Source organism: Panthera uncia (genome assembly GCF_023721935.1).
Source record: "Panthera uncia isolate 11264 chromosome A1 unlocalized genomic scaffold, Puncia_PCG_1.0 HiC_scaffold_17, whole genome shotgun sequence".
In the NCBI taxonomy this organism is placed as follows: Eukaryota; Metazoa; Chordata; class Mammalia; order Carnivora; family Felidae; genus Panthera; species Panthera uncia.
This window is the reverse complement of record NW_026057577.1, coordinates 47,312,705-47,326,563: the sequence shown is the minus strand read 5'-3', so window position 1 is coordinate 47,326,563 and position 13,859 is coordinate 47,312,705. Positions and strand designations below refer to the sequence as shown.

Sequence of the window (13,859 nt, the reverse complement as noted above, 5' to 3'; positions counted from 1 at the left end):
AGCATTGATTAAATATACATGTGTGTACTTGTATAAAGAAATAATGCAAAATTCAGAGGAACACGAAGTAAACAAAAAGGACAGAAGGTGATTCAGGAATACAGACAAATAAGGAGTCTGGTTTATGATTAAAATCCTATGAATGGTTTTTCAGGCCTGACCATAAGCAAACACAGAAGCTTTACCTGACAGACTTTACAGGACAAACTGCCCTTACGTCTCCCTGGCCAGTGATGCTCTTTTACATATTTACATCCCTAGGCCCAACACCGGCATTCCTAGGTTCTTTCTATAAGGCCGTGGGCAGAAGGCTTGTTCAGGTGCCTCTAATGGGACCCCTTTAAAAGGGGTAGAACAGGGAAACTTGAAGACACTTCCCCACCCCCCCCCTCCCTTAAGTAGCACCCAGTGCTTTTCTGCTTTTAGCTGACTGCCACCCCTCCCCCCTCCCCCTACGAACACCTTCAGGGCTAAAACTGCCACTGCCTTTTGTTTAGGGACCCCTCATTAGTCAGATGATCTCGACATGTGTGCTGATCTGCCTGAATCTGGATCAGTGCACTGTTCCAAAATGGAATTGAGGTAAGGCGAATCAGCATTTCCTCCAGTTTTAGACTCCTGTTTATACCACTGCACCAAGTGATCAAAGGCTTAACTCTCTCAATTTTGGCTGAGCCTGACAGCTCAACTCTTGTTTAGCTCCACAGACCCTTGACAGTAATGTATTTCTTTCTTTTTTTTTTTTCTGATAGTAATATATTTCTTAAGTTGGGTTATATAACAAAGCTACTTTGAACCTCCTCCGTAAAAACTTTTAACAACTTAAGTTCTGTGGAACTCTTACGGGGAGGACAAATATGATGAAATCACAAAGAAGGTAGTGTTTAAATTACAGCTTCAGTATCTCAGGATACACAAAGGTGAAGGAAATTGTGGGGTTATCAGAAAGGTGCTTCATTCTTTTCAAAATTTGTGTGCACAGCAGTATGTAGGATCCAAAGGAATCTTTTAAAGCATACAAGTTATCCTTTAAATTTTCTCTTCTTTGGGATGAGATCTTTCAAGAAAATTCATTTTCTTATATTTGCTTTCATATGTCTAAATGTGTCTACACCAAATTTGTGGATGAGTTTCTACAGTTACTACTTTATAAAATAGCATATGTTTGTAAAATGTCCTTCAACTATTTTCTTCATTCAGACTGCTCTATAAAATTATATTTGTCCTTAAACTACTTTCTTCGTACCTCAGGGATTTCATAAATCAATTTATTTTTTGCCTCAACCATACAGGCTCCATTTCTATCTCCTTTTGGTTTATGTTGTGGGGTACTGATTTTTTAGGTCTTATTGTAGAAGCTCCCTGGCTCCATTCCCTGACGATCCTATCTGGAGCTTTCCAAACAGATCCCATAATATCACAAGTGGTAAATACTAAAACCACACAGTATTTTATGCTCTGGTCATTGTTTTATTAAAGGAGAAATTATATTTTATGTCCATATTGTATGATTATCATTCCACGGTAACAAATTCTCAAAGGTAAAAAAGGTTTCAGAAATTTCCTTGCCCTTATTTTGCTAATTCCTTCTACCTGTAGTATAGTTAGTTATAATTTAGAATGTGCTTTCCCATTTGCTCTTTTGATCCTTACAACTATACTAATTCAGTTGCACACATTTATATACTCCCATTTTACATACGAGAAAATCAAAACAAAAGAAGAGGTTATTATGACACTTCTGAGGTCACTCAGCTAGTTAAACCTGAACCCAGAAACTGGTGTTCCTATTCCATTGTGTACCTGTGAGATGCTCTGTACACCAAGTCTCTGCTATTTGCTACTTGTCATAAACTTGTGGGACAACTGTAAAATAATAAAACTAAATCAACTTACCTATGATAATGAATTATTCAGGATCTTTATAAAGAATACTAGTGCTTTTGTCAAATACAGCTTTTGTCAAATCTGTTACTTTTGAGGTGAATTTCATTCATCTATTAAACATCATATTAAATGTTATTGACAGCAAGGCAAAGTACTTTAATCATGTGTTTTTCTCAAATTTTGCTCTTACACAGTTTCTATTTTCTTCATATATTATTATTATTATATTATTATCATTATTATTATATTTAATGCTTTCAGCAAGAAGATACTTGGCAAAATCCTTACTTAAACCTGACCAATGCAGAAATGTTTCCCCTAACATTTTAGTTAGGAAAAAATCACTTTAAAAAGAGACCTTAGACAAAGTTACCAAACATTTTTGCATTAGTTTCCTTACCTCCAAAAAGATGGAATGCTTTCCTGCAGCTTGGGAGCGGCCATTTTGCAGAGCTGGATTTCTGAAAGCTTTGTTTTATTTTCAAATACTCTTTAGTAAAGAATGTTTTTGTGGCATTGTTCAGTTCTAGAGTAAAGCAAAAGAAAACAGTAGTTTTAGACGTTAATTTGACTAAAATGGCAAGAGCATGAAAAATTGTTACAGTATTTTGACAACAAATTTAGATCTCTTTAAGAAAGAAAACAAGAGTAAACTTTTTAATTTGAATTCAAGTGAACATAATTCCCTCAAATTCACATTTGATGCAACTTTGATGTGTCTACACATACAGTATACATCTACTGGGAATCTCTTATGTCAGTTATTATGCCATAGACAGCAAAGAGAAAAACCCAGTCCTTGCCCTCAATAAGACTCAAGATTAAAAGATAGAAACAGGGACACCTGGGTGGCTCAGTTAAGCAAATGACTCTTGGTTTCGTCTCAGGTCATGAGATGCTGTCTCGCACTGTCTCTGTGTCTCTCAAAATAAATAAATAAACTTAAAAAAAAGGTAGAAATAAACAGGTAGACAAAAAAGGGAAAAATGTGTTACAGGTGTAGCAAGAGAATAACCAGAGTACAATCCTGTCTCAGGAGAGAGGATAAAAGGGAAAAATCTTTTACAATTTTTCCTACTTCATCATCTCTTTAGTTCATTCTATATGTGATGGTCAAGAATTTACTGAATCTAATGCTGATGATTGGAGAAAGTTTAAAAAAATGCAGAATCAAATTCTCAACCTTTCAGAGACTTCCTTATGAGTGAAAAAGAAAATATTCATTGGAAGTAAACACAGACCAATCAGAGAACAGATGTGATGATATTCACTTTAAATTCTAGAAAGTACTTGAACTCTCTCTTATATGAGCCATGGAAAGCCTAAGCACATAGAGAAAAAATTGCTCACCTCTAAAGGGAACAATACAAGTTAGGGGAAAAGATAAGCTGCTATCATAGACTGCATTCAGTAGAATAGGACTAGTTTGAATCAAAGAAATACAGTAATATAAATCTCTTCAGGACTCGCAGGTTCTCACCCTGGGTGGCTGTAAGGTCTACTAGTAAGTGCATCCCCTATAGAATTTGGGGTCCAGAAAAGCTCTGCATGCTGGGAAGGGAGGCCAACCAGGAATACCTCATCCAGCACTGATGAGTATTTATCTGTTTGTCCTCGGAAAATAAATTAAAACCTCATTTTCATATTCTTTACTCATAAGCTGTTCAAAGCTAAAAATCTTGCTTAGGAAGTCCCATTTTCCAGCTAAATATGCAGCATGATGACAGAGGCATATAGAACAGGGACAAAACCAAACCCAAAATTCTAAATATGATACTGTTGAAATGGAGTTACAGATTTTACAATATGTGAATCATTATAATTATACAATTTATGCTGAACTGAGGTTAATATTTAGGAGTTCCTATTTTAATATCTAGGTAAGCCATAATTAATGACTTATCCATTTTAATTTAGTGAGTCCATTTAGTATTTGCTACAATATTTTGTTCTCATAATTTTATACCAGAATAATGAAAAAGTAATTATCATCATTTTTAACCCTTCACGCCTAGGAGAAATCTGCTACTATTACGACTTTCTCATTTATCCAAGATTTAATTAAATTAAGCCCAGTTTACCCACAATATTTACCGAGCTCTTGCTAAGATAAAGACAAAATGTTAAGTACTTTATACTGTGATGATGCATCCTGTTATTATTTTGTATGTAAAGTTACATTTCAAGATTTAGAAAAAGGCTTTTGAAATCCTAGGGATAGGGATATATTACTAGATCCTCAAAAGGTTATCACAGCATCCATCCTTGCCTTCGAAGAATCTGTAATTCTGTCTTCTGTGTGAAAAAAGACTCTTAAATATTGAGAACAAACTGAGGGCTGACGGGGGGGTGGGGAGACAGGAAAGTGGGTGATGGGCATTGCAGAGGCACTTGTTGGGATGAGCACTGGGTGTTGTATGCAAAACAGTCTGACAATAAATTATATTTAAAAGAAAAAGAAAGAAAGAAAGAAAGAAAAAAAGAAAGAAAGAAAGAAAGAAAGAGGAAGGAAGGAAGAAAGAAAAAAAAGGAAGAAAGAAAGAAAGACAGAAATTCCATCTTCCCTGTGCACCACATCATAGCCAATGATGCAGTTTGGTTTATTACTTTTAAAACTGTCAAAGTCACATATAGCTCTGGTTTAAAAAATCCAACAGCATAGAAGGGCAAAACGAAACAAAAAACCAAATGACAATGATCTGTTCTACTCCTTCTTATTTCTACCTCCCCTCCCAATCCCCAGGGACTATTTAAGCGTTCCTGTTTTTGTTTTTGTTTTCTGGAGATTAACCTCTGTAAGAATAAGTCATTGGTGTTCAAGAGTTGGTTTGCAAAACACTAGCAACATGTGAAATGATTTTGGGTGATACTGAATGAAAATGTTTAAACATTTAAAAGTTACCTATTTAATGTAAATTAGAAAAAAAAAAGTATATTAAGTAGAGCATCAAACACATACATTCACAAATACATTGCTAAGGATGAAGCTAATATAAGTATTTAAGAAAAAAGGTGTGTTGATATGAGGAAACTTCTTAAAAAAATAATTCAGGTGGTACATAGATACAGTAAAAATTGTAAAGGTGGTACCACAGGGGTACAAAATGAGTTTCACCAGGAAAGTTAAGGCCCCTGGCAAATGGCACTTTCTTGCCCCTCTTACACAGGTGCAAAGTAAGCATTGCCTTTTAATCCCTGAAGATTTTAAGACAGTTTGTGGGTTTTCACTGACACAGTTTGAGAAACACTGCTCTAAATATTATGCTTACTTTGATATTTCTTTTTTTATAATAAAAATAATCCACAAATTAAAGCTTGAGAATGACTGCACTGGAAGACAAAATTAGGTACTCTTACTGATAGAAAGAATGAGTTTGGATTTCAGGCTTAGTGACTATTCTGTACAAAATGAACAGAAAAACAAAAGAGGCATGGATGGATACAAGAACAAAACCATTATTAGCATAAGAATTAACAGACCAGACTTAGTGGTAGAGAATAAGAGAAAGGGTGAAATGCTCTTAAAAGGGACAATAGACCATGACCAATTAATTATAGACTGTCACAGTAGATAAAAAGAGGAAGTGCAATATTTTTTGGGATGAGTTATCTGTCCTGGACAAATCCCAGCAGGACATGAGGAAATCAGACAGAACACAGAATAATTCTTCACTGTGCAGGACTGGCCCAAACACTCTAGGATATCTGTCATCCCTGTCCCTAGTGACTAGATGCCAGTAACATCCCCCATTTATTGGGTCAGCCAAAATATCCCTGGTGAAAACATCATAGGCCTCTTCCATGCTTAAAATTCTAGATTAGCTTAAATGTCATTTCCTTATTTAGTTAGGGACTTCTATACATAAGGTAAAGACTTACGTATTTCCTTTTCCTATTTCCAGTGGAGTTCACTGGGATATCTGCTCATCAGCACCTAGTTCTGCCCGGTAAAGGCACAAGAGTAGTGGGTATGGGGTTGTGTGTGGTTAAAATGGAGATGGAGTTTGAATGGAGGAAAATGGTGGAACAAGAGTGGAAATCATTCTTGTTGAGGTTTGAGTGCATCTGAATGGGGAGGGGGGACAGCAGTGAGTCATTTCACAGTTGGGAAGTAGGATACACTCACTCTGTGGCACGCTTTGCAATACCTGGGACACTCCCATCTACTATATAACCATGGGTTGGGATCCTGGATCAATGGATACTGGGTCTGTAGTAGGACTGCCTACAGGAAGATCATTCAGTGTCAGTCCACAATAGGGGAAGTGACACGCTTGGTTTGAAGGCTTCAGTCAGACAGTCAATTCAAGAAAATAGGACACCTTCCCATGATATCCTTGGCTGAGGGATTTCTCCTCTCTCACCTGGATGACTCCTACCCCACATAATGCTTATATACCATGGCCTTTTCCTGTCTTTGGCCTGCTGATTTTAGGTGGCCTGTAGATCCTCTTATGTGGCATGTAGCACCTCCCTGTAGAGACCTAGAGTTGGGGTGCTGATGTGGGAGCTCTTGGTCTGAAAGGATTAAACCTGCTTACACTGGTGTCATTCTCACCTTCAAGACAAAAGGACTCTAATTAATTTGGGACACACCAGAACTTTCCCAATCTCCTAAGCAAACTTAGAATCTGCCATGTCCGGACTTATCCTACTGTTTCCCAAAGTGACTTCACCATTTTATATTTTAACAAACATATATATGAGTCTCAATTTCTCCATATCCTTGTCAACATTTATTACTATCTTTTTGATTATCATACCCTTTGAGGCACACAAGCTTTCAACTTTGATAAAGTCTAATTTATCTGTTTTTTTCTTTGGTTGTGTTTTAGGTGCAACATTTAAGAACCCATTGCCTAATCCAATTTCAAAAAGTTTTACACCTATGTTTTCTCTAAGAGGTTTATATTCTTATCTCTTACATTTAGGTCTTTGTTCCATTTTAATTAGCATGTGTGCGTGTGCGTGCGTGCGTGTGTGTGTGTGTGTGTGTGTGTATGTTTGTGTATGTGTAAACAGTGTAAGGTGTGGCTCCAAAGTCACCCTTCTTTTGCATGTGGATATCCAAATGCTACAAGGTCTTGATGGTACAACCTTTTACAAGAATAGTGGTATAGTGGTATCAGTTAAATAGCTGTTTTACTGGAGTAAAGATTGAGCCTCTCATGCAACCATTCCAGAAACCTCTTTACTATTTATTATCTTTAAATATTATTGATGTCCTTCCAAGAGGATTTAAGTCTTTTTAAACTATCTTTTAACCTGTCAAAATTTTGTGAATTATATCATTTTTAGTTTCCTTATTGACTACCTTTTATTAGTATGCTTTTATTGGTTAGGATGCTCTTGGTTGAAACTAACAGAAAATTTACTCAAACTGTATTAGTTAATTAGTAAATTTAATATTTAATGGAACAGGAAATCCAAAGGTAGTGTGGGCTTCAAAGCTGGCTGACTCAGTGGTTAAATGATGTTATCAAGAACTCATGTTCTTGTCTTTTTAAAAAAAAATCTTTTTTTTAATGTTTTTATTTATTTTTGAGACAGAGAGAGACAGAGCATGAGCAGGGGAGGGGAAAGAGAGAGAGAGAGAGATACAGAATCCAAAGCAGGCTCCAGGCCCTGAGCTGTCAGCACAGACAGAGCCCAACGTGGGGCTTGAACTCACAGACGGCAAGATCGTGACCTGAGCTGAAGTCGGACGCCTAACCGACTGAGCCACCCAGGCACCCCAAGACCTCATGTTCTTTTCTTTCCTTCGTTGTGCTCTCAAAAATAAAGGCTTTGTACCAAGCGGGTTCCCCACTTATTCATAAGATGGCTGCCAAAAACTATCTCTGTTACACACTTTCTTGTTTATGTCCAATGGGAGAGAGAATGGCTTTTCTATCTCATGTCTTAAGAGTAAATACAAACTTTCTTCTCATGTCATTGGTCAAAACTGGACCACATGTCGATTTGTAAACCAATCACTGGCAAAGGAAGCCAAGGATGGGGTCTGCTACCCAGGAGCCACCTGGTCTAGGAGAGTTGAATACTTGAGAATAAAACTCAGAGTTATATTAGAAAAGAAGGATGTAATGGGTACTAATTAGCAACCAAGAGTGTCTGCTACAACTTTTTTTCGATCAACTTTCAACAGTATATCTTGACTTACCTTAAAAAAATAGGTATCAACTCCTTCTACCCTTTCTTCTACTTATCCTTTCCCACTTCCTCTTCCCAACTTCTCATGTGTTAACTACTTTATCAAGATCACATCCAATACTGTTAATTTAAGCACAATTGCCTAACCAGTGAATGTTACAGTACAAGTTTAAAATCATTTTGCTGAGGTACAGTCTATGGAATAAATCTGGGGGGAATTTCATTATTATCTCTATCCACTGAGTTACTATAACAGAATTATGTTAGAACCAACCCCTGAAACATTGGCCAAATATCTTGAGTTCCTTTAGGAAATGACAGCTTTCCCACTCTGACCTTTGACAGTAATTATCCCGTTTTGTTCGCAACTGGAATGCTGACATTAAGTAACTGAGAGTATTCATTCACTTAATAAGTAACTGTCAGGGTTCAGTAAGGTTAAGAGAATACTCTAAGACTGTAAACTAACTTCTCCAAAGTATCACCAAAAGCATTTGAAACCAGAAGAGGAAAAAAAATTCATTTACAATAGCAACAACAAAAAATATACAGGCAGAAAACTAATAAGAATTGTGCAAAGCCTTTAGGAAGGAAATTGCAGAAATTTATTAAGATGATATCCAATAACAATCACCCAATATTATATAAATGTCAATTAAAAACTATGAATTATCTCCAAATAACTTATAATTTTAATTCACTTGTGAGTTATTAAAACACAGTCTAGAATAATTTTAAGAGGTATAGGGCAAGATAGAAATATGAATGGAAAAGAAAAAGGTGTCAAGAAACACACTTACATTGTAGTAATTATTATTACTTTTTAAAGAATGACAATTTAACTACAATAGGAAAAAAGGATTGTTCAGCAAATGATACTAGGATAAATGTCTAAGGATATGGAAGAAAATGGACTCCATTCTTTTTTTTTTTTTTTTAATGTTTGTTTGTTTGTTTGTTTGTTTGAGAGAGCTTGCATGAGCAGGAGAGAGGCAGAGAGGGAGGGAGAGAAAGAGAATCCCCAGCAGGCACCTCCTGTTGGCTTGCAGCCCAATGCAGGGCTTGAGATCCCATGAGATCATGACCTGAGCCAAAAAAAAAAGTCAGATGTTTAACCAAATGAGTTACCCAGGCACCCCAAAAGTACTCCATTCTTACTCAAACCATGCATCATACAAGATGCTAAATGGAGTTAAATATGGGATAGGAGGACAAAATGGAAACCTAAAATAAATGTGGATAAAGAGAATTTTTATATAATTCTGTAGTTAATAGGTAAGGCCTTTTAATTCCTAACTTTAAAATTAGAAATATTAAAGACCTATGTTACTACATGAGACCACATAAAAGTTCTGCACATCCATAAAATACAAACATAACTAAAATACAAATGACAAAACAGGAAAATGATTTACCCCATAGGACAAAAGCTGACACTAATTAAAAAAAAAATCTTGTTAATAAGCAAGAAAAAGATGAACAAACCATAAGAAAAATCAGCAAAGGTCATGGCCAAGAAAAACAAATGCCCTGAATGTGGAGAAAATAAGCTCTTGTATAATACTGCTTATAACAGTTTTTGAGCACAGTTTGGCAACATACACAAAGCTTTAAAACACACAACAGCTTTAACTACCAGTTCTACTTCTTGAAATCCCTTGCAAAGAAATGCTCAGAGATGTGTGCAAATATTTATCTCCATATATCAGCAATTAAGTAAATGACAAATAACTAAATGTCCCATAATATTGGTAGTTTAAGTAGATCATGATATAATCACAAGAGTTTTAAGTAAAATCCAAGCAGGTTAAAAGCCTTACGTACAATATAGTCACATTTTTTTCTGTAAGAAAAATAATTAAGTACATGTATGTAAAATATTCTGGAAGTATACTCACTCACTGTGGTCTTTAAATGTTAGGACTATAGAGGATTTTGAGCTTAGAACTTTAACTGGATGTTCTGATTTTTCCCATAATGAAATTGTATTACTTCTATAATTTAAAAAGTTATTTCTATAAGAAAATTAGACCATAACGTTTTGGCTACCAGCAATGTCACTTTCCCTAATTTATACTCTGGTATTTCCTGAGCTTTTATCGAAGTATACCAGAAGATGTCAGGAAACCTGATATGCCACTTGCTCTGAAGATGTTTTTGAGGACACTGCCTACTCCACTTCTTAGTATGCCCTGGAAGAGAAATCACATAAAAAATTCCCTTTCAAGAGCCAGAAAAACCTTTGCTTACTCTTGGGAAGTGGGATACTTCTTTTAATGAATCATGAGAATCATTTAATTGTGTCCTTACTTTTATTTTAACTCAGGTGGCAGAATATTTAAAACCAAATACTTCACCTAATTATAGTTACTATGTAGCATCATCTGGCTTGTGTATCTGTTCATCCACCCTCACCTGCAGAACATGGAGATAGCATTTTTTCCTGTGATGGGTGGCACAGAGTAGTGCCCTCCATAAATGTTAGCTCTACTTACTTCTGTCCTTCTTCCCTTTTTCCTTAGCAATTCTCTACGTTCCACATTCATTAGTTTTTCCTGTCTCCCTTAGTATGTTTTTGTAATGTGTTTATTTTTGAGAGACAAAGAGCAAGAGAGACACAGAGTGCGAGCAGGGAATGGGGCAGAGAGAGAGGGAGACAGAATCTGAAGCAGGCTCCAGGCTCCGAGCTGTTAGCACAGAGCCTGATGCGGGGCTCACACTCATGAAATGAGAGATCATGCCCTGAATCGAAGTTGGACACTTACCTGACTGAGCCGCTCAGGCGCCCCTCCATTAGTATGTTTTAAAAATTATATTTCATCTTTACTGATAATTAGTTAAACAAATCCTTGCTCCAATTTTACTTCTTCTCATTCAAGAAGAAAAACCTTAAGAATAAGGATGTTGAAAAGACATGGAGGGTAGGGGGAAAGGCATGAGTTTTCCTCAGATATTTACAGAATTATTCTCAAAGACTCCAGAGGAAATAACAAGGGCCAAAGAATGAGTAGCAGTAAAAGGCAGATATGAGGAATAAATAATCAACAGGGCTGCTTCAAGTTTTAATGAAATGCCCTTGCCATTAGCAATGTCCAAGCCAAGGGGCGCCAGGGTGGCTCAGTCGGTTTGGGCGACCGACTTCGGCTCAGGTCATGATCTCACGGTTTGTGAGTTCGAGCCCCGCGTCAGGCTCTGTGCTGACAGCTCAGAGCCTGGAGCCTGCTTCTGATTCTGTGTCTCCCTCTCTCTCTGCCCGTCCCCCACTCATGCTCTCTCTCTGTCTCAGAAATAAATAAACATTAAAAAAAAAAAAAAAAAAAAAAAAAAAAGAAATGTCCAAGCCAAGACTGAACAACTGGTTAGAATATCTTAGAAAAGATCTCAGCATAAAGTAGGAGATTAGACATGAGAACTTCTTTTCATCTAGGATTCTATGATTTTCACACAGTTCTATGAGTTGGGCAAGCACTGTTTTATAAAGTAGAGAATAAGAAATCATCCTGTATATGATTTTCAATAATGTTCTATAATCATTTATAAAGTACCTTAAGAATGAGAACAAAGCTGTAGTCAGAACAATCAGGCAATCATGTTAGTGAAAGAGAACAGTTACCTGTCTGGAAAAAGACTCTGGAAATAATTGTCCGGCACAACGGGCAGGGAGTGCTTGCAGGATTGTCTTTGGCAAGAGTCCGTAAGCAGGGCTCACAGAAGATATGGTGGCAAGGGTAACACATGTATGGGTTGAAATAAACATCCAGACATACTGCACAGATGTAACTTTCCTTTTCTTCTGCATATTCATTGTCATCATCTGTACTCATCTCATTATTCAAAGTCTGTAAAACATAAGCAAAAATAATTTCTCTCAGTTCAGTATGAGATTGGTTTCCTTGAGAAAGAGAGACTGCCTTTACATTTTGTTAAAATGAATAAAAATATTTATGAGAAGCACATAATATCTCTTTCTGTGAAATATTTCAAGTGATAGAAAGGCTATCTTGCAAAGTGACAAGAAACTCAAAACACACACGAAAAATCCAGAAGTCTTAATTATTCTTTTAAAAAGTATTTTTCGTATTTTTATATAATACTAAATGCTAAAATCTGCCCAAACATACTGGAGTAACCCCTATCTCTATTTAACCAGTACTAGTTAAGTATGTGTCAGGTATACTAGTCCCAGGACTACAGATTCCCCATTGATCCCACTCCCACCACAGCAAATAAAGTGATTGTCACAAGGTTATAGAGCCTTATATGGGCATCTGCATATGATAAAAAGGGCAAGAGGATACCATATATGCTTCATCCCCAGACCAGGCATGCACTATCTACTCCACACTTTGTCCCTTCGTGGACCCCAAGGCCAAGAAACGGCCAAAGACTAACATATGTCAGGAAACAGACAAGGCAAAGAGACTTGTAGCAATTTGGGGATCAGCCTTGTAGCTGAGAAATGGGATGAGTCCCTTCCCTCCTCCCAAAAAAGAATAGTTAAGAAAGATGTAGTTAGGAAAGAGGCAGCTCAGAGGTTAGCAGCGTGAGGCCTGGTAACAGAATGCCTGTTACTTAGGCTCACGATTTCCCCATCTGTGAGGATAATGTGAGGATTAAATGAAGTAATCCACTAGATATCAAGCATTCTGTGAAATCCCATATAACATAAACAAAGTTTAAAACAGGACATGAAGTAAAAGTCTCTCTCTAAAAGAAAGCTTGCAGCTAGGACATGCACAATAATAAAGAAAAATCTCTAGGAAAGGCAACAGAATCCATAATTTTTTGTTCATTTTTGATACATGAATATTCTTTCCTAAACTGAAAAGATATTTGCAAAATGAAAGGTGTAAGTAAATGATTAGTAGTGAACTGGGCACCCCAGATAAAAACATCTATGGACCTAGATGCTGACTTACCTAAATTTTATTTCATAATGCCAGCTTATTCTGCTTGCATTATACTCTCAGGACTGTGCCTTGAGATTTGAACTAATTAACCTTAAAGAAACCCATGGCATAAAAAAAACCCCATCATTTGTGGAACCTCTTGAAGCATTTCAAATTGTGACCCAAATATTTGTGCAGAATTTTATTTCTATAAACTACTTTACATATCCAACAAAAGTAACTAGACCACATTAAAACACGCAAGGAAATAAAAGCGTTGCTCTTTAAAAACACAATATTTTGCAAATAAACTTGATGTGAGTTTGAAAATAGAAAATGAGGTTGGAACTATTCATCTATTATTTGATCTAAGTGAATCAATCCTCAAAACAGAAATAACGTATATAAAATTCACTACGTTTTAGGGAGTTAAAAAGGTTTAAAGTTTTCATTAATCCAGAAAACTGCACCTGTCTGGTAATAAATACCGTTATACAAAAAGACAAACAAATTATCTCAAGGATAGAATACCAGTGGGTATTTCTCCAAACTGCAGCGATGGAGGGTTGTATAATAGTAAATTTGCTGTTGGATAGAGAGTTACATTTTTTAAGTTTTTATTTAAATTCCAGTTAGTTGAAAAATTATATTTTAGAAATTAATACTCATTAATGGATCACTGCCAACAGAGAAAGAGGTTTTTAATAGGTATGTCTAAGAACTCATATTCGTCTCCTCAATATTTCAATGGTCATAGAAGAAGACCCCAGAAATGCTTATCAGAAATGTAAGGAAGGGGACAGGAAAGATAGCTGGCTAATTAAGGACCAAAATCCTTTCTGGAATAAGGTATGCCATTAGCAAATAATATAAAAATGTACACTAGGCTAAACCAGTTGGCAGAGTCAAGATTTTTAAAAAGTCTCAATAGGT

At 36.2% G+C, this 13,859-nt stretch overlaps 1 protein-coding gene across 2 annotated transcripts in view; it reads right to left on the bottom strand.

Moving 5' to 3' along the window:
* The window catches only part of RNF180 (ring finger protein 180), a 204,069-nt gene that overhangs the window by 53,356 nt on the left and 136,854 nt on the right, over window positions 1-13,859 (bottom strand). For both annotated transcript variants that reach the window (XM_049649512.1, XM_049649514.1), the window contains exons 5-6: window positions 11,651-11,876; window positions 2,288-2,413 (exon numbers count right to left, since the gene is read on the bottom strand). In XM_049649512.1, coding sequence (XP_049505469.1) covers window positions 2,288-2,413; window positions 11,651-11,876 — 352 coding nt within the window. The remainder of the gene's footprint in view (window positions 1-2,287; window positions 2,414-11,650; window positions 11,877-13,859) is intronic.